The 7,174-nt window shown below is 32.7% G+C and overlaps 1 protein-coding gene and 1 non-coding gene across 2 annotated transcripts in view; both read left to right on the forward strand.

Moving 5' to 3' along the window:
• The first annotated feature begins 3,579 nt into the window (after nucleotides 1-3,579).
• Nucleotides 3,580-7,174, forward strand: part of LOC107004856 — a 6,791-nt gene continuing 3,196 nt past the window's right edge. The window contains exons 1-3 of the mRNA XM_015203237.2: nucleotides 3,580-4,810; nucleotides 4,974-5,701; nucleotides 5,786-5,875. Coding sequence (XP_015058723.1) covers nucleotides 4,702-4,810; nucleotides 4,974-5,701; nucleotides 5,786-5,875 — 927 coding nt within the window. The 5' untranslated portion in view covers nucleotides 3,580-4,701. The remainder of the gene's footprint in view (nucleotides 4,811-4,973; nucleotides 5,702-5,785; nucleotides 5,876-7,174) is intronic.
• On the forward strand, nucleotides 6,089-6,195 carry LOC114074979. Its single transcript, XR_003575357.1, has one exon. It is a non-coding gene; the product is annotated as a U6 spliceosomal RNA (small nuclear RNA).

The raw sequence follows: 7,174 nt of genomic DNA on the forward strand, positions 1-7,174 counted from the left end.
TGATTTGTATGTTGAATAGTTTTGGAGATTATGCCTAATATGCTCTTAATCATGAAGTTTTACCAAAATGACATATGTATGACTTTCGAACGAAATGTCCCTTTCTAAGCATGTTTTTGCATGGTCATCATACTTAGTACTTAATTGTGCTAACCCATATTTCTTCTACTTTTTACTACAAGTGTAGGTTTCGACAAGAGATAGAGTTCTCTAGATTCAAGGGCTTGGGAAGAGTTCTCCAAGACCAAGTGTATGTCCTCATGATTCGGGAATAAGTATTTAGAAGTTTTTTGTATTTAATTCGTAACAGATTATGTCTAGTTTTGTTTACGTCTTTCGATTGTGAAGGGCCGTGACCCTATCTTTAAGTTCCATGACTTGGTTAGATGACCATGTGAGATATAGGCTTTTGCAATGATTTTAAATGTCGTATTCTTGAAGTGAAAGGTTTTTAAATGAAAAGTTTTACTTCCTTGTCATTTTTTCCTTATGATCGAATGTTATGAATGCTATGAGGTTTGTATAAGACCTCTTCGAAGTCGAGTACCCCGTGTTACGATTTGGGAGTGCTCTTGAATCGTAACATTAACTGTTTGTGTGTGGATTTCATGAGTGAACCAGGTTTACTTTTTTGTAATGTAATTGTTACATGTTGGTCCATGAGTGACCGAATTGATGTACTTAATGGTTGGGGTGATTCCTATGTGGACCGAAATTGCATGTGAAATACCATGATCGATGTTTTAGGAATCCTTAGGTGATCTAAGTCATGTACAATAGTATTATAACATTTCAAAATGTCTTTATTTGTAAGGTGATATAAATAATTCATTTCTTATATCAACAATCATATATCTAATGATTTCTTTAAATCGTATTGCACTTTATTTTGGAAAACAATTAATATAAATACAAACCTTTTGGCCATTCATATTTTGTTATTAGAGATGAATATTAAGCAACACGTGTCACATATCTAAAGTAGCTTTACATTATCTCTGTCCTTTTTTTGTGTTCTTTCCTACTTATAGTCGTAGGAACTTGTTACATTTGTTCTTTCAAGTTATCAAGACTTAATTATCTTGATAGTTTATTTTATTTCTTATCAAAAATGTTACATAGACAATAGTTATTGTTTTAATTTGTAAATTGTGGTTACTCATATGTCACATATGAATGAACCTTTATTACTTTCATGATTGTTCGTTTAAAATGAAATGTGTTGATTTAAATATTATTGGGATGTTTATTGTTAATATATACTTAAATGAGGGGATTTTCTAGGGCTTCCACATTTATGATTCAGGATAAATGGATGAGATTTGTGTATATTTCCCTATGAATTTAATTTACTCTACTACATTGACTACTAGTCACGTAAATTTAGGTTATGCATATGGTATACCAATTATGTTTTTTTTATCAATAACTTTTTATAACAATTTAAAATTGCTAATATTATTTTATTGATAACACTATTATTCTACATAACTTTAATACTCCAGCTTTTATCTGTTTACTTTTATTTGTTCACTATTAAAAATATTTTATTTTTTATTTTTACTTGTCACTGTTAACATTTCAAGAAAAAAATCATTTTCATATTTTATCCTTAGCATTAATTACTTATTTATCGAAACAATTAAACAAATAAGTAATTTCTTTCTTTTTCCGTTTCTCTTTTACACATTATTTTATATTGTTATTGCTATTGTTTTGCAAGAATATTCTATTTCTATATATATAACATAATTAGCCAGCCATGAGATATGATATGCTATTATTATTGTTATATATGATGAAAAGAATTATTTTATGTATAATAATAACTAATTTACTGTTTTCGTATTGTTGGTTCATTATTCTGTCAATTATTTATGTTTTTATTTATTATATAATCTAATTGTATTTTATTTTTTACCCTATAGTTTTACCTAGGTACATCATTCTTTTATAAGTTTATCCTCTAAGATTATTGATGTGATGGCATTATCTAAATAATATATTGGGAAAATGACAAATATATTTTCGAGCTATCGTAAATGGTATGCAGATACCAACCGTCATATTTTGGGGACATTGATTCTCCTGTCGTCTAAAACCTAGAACATATATACCCTTTATACTAACAGACATACACATGTCATAATCTTATCCACAAATTTGACATTTATTAATTATCGGGTCGACGGATAAGATTGTGTCACATGTCCTTGTTTAGTCTTTTGTTAGTATGAAGGGCATATATGTTTTAGTTTTTGGACGGCAGGGACACCAATATTTCAAAAGTATAATAGAGGGTATCCTTATACTATTTATGATAGTTTGAGGGTATATTATCCTTTTTTCCTAATTTATTTATCAAACAATATAGTATAATATAGGGGTGTGCAAAAGTCGAATCGACCAATAAACCGAACCGAAAAAAATGTTATTGGGTTATGGGTTTATAAAAAAAAAGTTATTGGATTATTTGTTCGATACCGATTTTTACTATTGGGTTATTGGATAGACCGATAACTTAATAAGACAATAATAATTTACAACTTTACCCTTCCGAAATATTAGATATTAGTAATTCAATATATAACTAGACATTATAACTATATCAAATTGTTAGTACTTTACCCACTTCACACTAGGTCCCCAATTATAGGTATTCGATTTTAGTTTTAGTTTGAGTCTTGCTAGACTTGATTTTAGCTTTAGTTTGTAATTGTACGTTGTAGCTTTTGCAAGTTTGTAAAGGTATGTAATTTGATTAACATAAGAAATTTCATTTCATATTTTGGAGGCCATGACATATAATTATAGCTTTTAAACTATGTATATCTTTCTTGTTTCACTATATCAGAGTATTTTGAAAAGTGAGAAGTCATATAATATTTTACGGACATTTTCTTATTGGGTAAAACGAAAACCGAAGCGATAATGACCAAAACCCGATAAAAGAATATCTTATTGATTTGTTATTGGGTTAGCATATTTAAAAAGCGAAAATTAATAAACTAAACTGGTAATACATAAAATCGAATCGAATCGACCTATGCACACACCTAGTATAATATAACACATTAAAATTGATACACCATACTACCTTTATCGTTCTTTTCCTTTCCAAATAAATCATGTTTCTTTCAAACTTTTCTTGAGAGAATCCCTCACTTATAAAACTACCCACACTTAAACATCTAAATACTCTTCTATAATATAATATAAAATACAAGAATTACTCCTACTAACAACCATCTAGTATTGCCTCATCTATCTAGAAAATTCTAGAATAAAGAATATTAAAATAGTATAAACATCAAAAGCACAGATACTATAAAAAAACACAAATAGCCTAATGGCAAAAAGAGAACTCATCACCTAACAATATCAAAATAGGTTAGACTATTTAGATATTTTGAGTTCGAGCCAAAATTTTGTATTAACGCCAATTTTATAACGCGTTAAATTTAAACGGGATGCACAATTTGAATTTAATCAAAAATGGAAGGGTCAAAAAAGTCAAAAATAGGATTAAACCATTTTAATGAGGAATTGCATTTATTTTTCAATTTAATAGCATTTGAAGTTTTTCCCCTGACCCTCTCCTTCCCAATCTTGAACACACACAACACATACATACACACACGGCACTATAATCTATATTTGCCCTAATATACACACACACACACAAAGTCTCTATTTGTTTTGCCCCAGTCTCGTCTCTCTTGAACCACTCTCTCCGTTTCTTCGCTGTTTTCTCTCTCGCCTTCTCCGTCTTTTTCTCTCTCTGTTTACTGCGGTTTCATATTGAGAAAAAGAAATTTTATATATTGTTAAGAATTTGGTACTTTTAGCCTGTCCCTTGGGCAAAAACGGATATATATAGCGTTATATATATAAATATTTAGAGGGAGTTTTGGGGTTATTTAGAGCGGTTAGGGTTTTGTTGGGGATCTTATTGTGATTCTAATCGCTTGTTGGTTTTGTGTTTTTTTATATAATCATCGTTTATAATCAGTTTGTTTGTGTTCTATTTGTGATTTTGTGGGCAATATCTAGTTTTTATTATCTGGGTTGGGGTAGAAACACTAAGTTTTGTGGGGGAAGTTATTGTGGGTCTATGGTTTGTGGATTTGTGGATTTTTACTCACAATTGGCATGGTAGGTCGGTGAGTTTAGGTTTTGTTTGGTTGATTACTCGTTGAAATCTTGTTGGGTAACGGAAAAGAGGGGCATTTTTTTTGTAACTACTCCTGAAGTAATAATGATAGTCTGATTATTGCACCAATTGTTTCGTCTTCCATCTTTTTTGGGGGGTTAAAAGAGATGGAGTAACGGAAGACTTTTTCATTCCTTGGTGTAGTTATTAACTGTTGGAAAAACCTCCATTTTTTCTGGTGTTTATTTGGTTGGGTTTAAATTTGTGAAGAGTACGAAGGAAGGATTAAGACAAAGGTTAATTTGCCTCAAAGATAAAGAGGAAAAGGAAGGTGCATGGTTGATTTTTTGCCGAGCAAACCTGTTTTGGACTAAAATCTGTGGGAGGGAAATTGATTTTGTTTTTGGGAAACTTTTAGATAGAGTAATGTGGTTGGTTACTACAAATTATTGGATAGATAGGTAAAAATCTAGACATATTGGTTCAGATAGGAAAAGTTGGTTGAATAAAAGTATTCTTGTAGAATAAGTTGATCATGTTCTGTGCCAATGGTAAGGAGTGAACCAGCGTTAGTTCCAGAATGGTTGAGAAACACTGGAAGTGTTACTGGGGGTGGCTCTTCAAGTCCCCACATTGCAACCTCTTCTTTTCATTCAGGTACACACTCTGCCCTGCTTGAATTCCTTTCAGTCATATTCATTTAAGTACATGTTTAAGTCAAGCATAATGCATATTGAGGATTTATATAGTGATTCTGGTTATTTTAGTACTTCAAAACTTCAAGCATGATGAAATTGTACTTTTGTGTTTCCTGCTGCAGATGTTACTTTATCCACACAGTCTTCTCCCAATAGATCTCCTAGGAGTGTTGGTGACAAAGATAGCCTACGCTCTGTGCTTTTGGATCGCAGTTCATCATCGAATTCTAGGCGTAGCTTTAGTGCTACTAGTTTAAAGCATCCGTACAGTAGTTTTAATAGAAATCATCGTGATAAAAATCGGGAACGAGAGAAAGAAAGACCAGTTACTGTTGATCTATGGGATCATGACACATCTGATCCTTTGGGGAACATCTTAGCTGGTAGAGTCGATAAGAACAACTTGAGGCGCTCTCAGTCTCTGGTGTCCAGGAAACCTGGTGAGTTCTTGCCCCACTCGAAAGGTGGCATTAGTAGCACCCATAATAGTGGCAATGGTATTCATTCTGGGGGAAGTAGTAGTTTTAACGGTAACCAGAAGGCAACATTTGAGAAAGATTTTCCTTCTCTTGGGATTGAAGAGAGGCAGGTAACCAGAGTTTCATCACCTGGTTTGAGCTCAGCAGTCGAAAGTTTGCCAATTGGGAACTCGGCTTTGCTTGGTGCTGATAAATGGACCTCAGCATTGGCAGAGGTGCCTCCTATAATTGGCAGCATCGGTATGGGGAGCTCAGCTTCTCAACAAAGTGTTTCTGTAGCTCCAACACCTAGCACTTCAAGTGGGACAGCTAGTCTTAACATGGCGGAAGCATTGTCGCAAGCACCACCCAGTGCTCGTTCTACCATGCAGGTAATTTTCTTTTTTATTGTTAGTTACTGGTTCATTCTGATAGTTTCAGAGAGATGCTCATCTGTGTGAATTTTGCATGTGTAGATCCCTGATAAGACACAGAGGCTTGAGGAATTAGCTATAAAGCAATCCAGACAGTTGATACCTGTGATACCTTCAATGCCTAAAGTTTCGGTATGTTTGATCATGTTATATGCACATATGCAAAGGCATCTTTTTTTTTTTTTGCAATTTACAGCGTATTAGTTTTTTTACTTGGAATTTTATCTAAATGGTCATCATTTGTTGGTTTATTTTTATGTAGCAATAGAAGTTCTAGTCATTTTGTGTTTTTTTCCCTTTGTAGTTGGGCTATGGATTGTATGCTAATAATCTTTTATAGTTGTAATTAATTTGGTTAATAAGTAGCATAAAATGCGCATACGAATTGAGAAGATTAGCATGATCTCTGTGCAAGAATGATACTCCCAAATTGAGAAGATTAGCATGATCATTTGTCAAGCTTATTGTTCCGTAATATGAACTAATAATATAGTCAATATTATTATGAACAAGTTTGTTTAACAAATGATCATGATAGCTGGGGGTTTGCTCATTTCATGTGTGAATAGAAGTATAACTAACTTGTTCTGGTTATTGATCTTTGATGTGTCCCAGGGGATTATGAACCCTCTTTTTATGACGTATTGTTAGTACTGGAGCCATGGTGTGGTAGTCGGGCGTTGTTGACATTTCCTATTTCCATGTTCTGAATTTTGTTAACTTGTATTTGTATAACAAGATTGAAACTCAGTTGGTTACAGATATCCATGGGGTTTGCAAATTTTAAGGGACATTAGGCTATTCAAAATTTCCTCATAATGAAATAATTGCAGCGTGTGGCTGCACCTGAATAAAAAATGTGATAATTTCATTTTACTAGATAAATCATCTTTATGTTGTGTTTATGAATTGTTGTATATACTCACGAATCATTGGATGTGTGGATTTTTGTGGTAACTTTAATTTATTCACTTTTTTTTGATATATTTGGGGTTGTCTCCTCTATTCTTGTTTCCAAGGACTTCCGTCCTTCCAGCTTCTGAATTCTGCTGAACTCACAAACTATGTTAATCCTTATGATCCTGATATTTCCCTTATTGAGACATTTATATTGCTTTGTAGACCTTGTCTTTCTTTAATTTTTTATTTGAAGTATTTTGAACCTTTGATCAAGCGAGTCAACTTTAATGTTGTTTGAACTTCTGCATTGCCTTTAATATCTTTAAATCCACATATTGTTGTATCGCTAGTCATTGAGTAGAATCAATGTAGAATCACCTTTTTTTCTATCCACCCGCTGATATGCTTGTACGTATACATGATTATACTGGTGAAGCTAGAGACCTAGCTTTTACTTGAGAAAAAATGGCAATTATATGATGCTCTGCAGGAATCCAAATCTCTGAAAGGTTAATTGGGGGGGGGGGGGAG

Source organism: Solanum pennellii, chromosome 11 (genome assembly GCF_001406875.1).
Source record: "Solanum pennellii chromosome 11, SPENNV200".
Classification (NCBI taxonomy): domain Eukaryota; kingdom Viridiplantae; phylum Streptophyta; class Magnoliopsida; order Solanales; family Solanaceae; genus Solanum; species Solanum pennellii.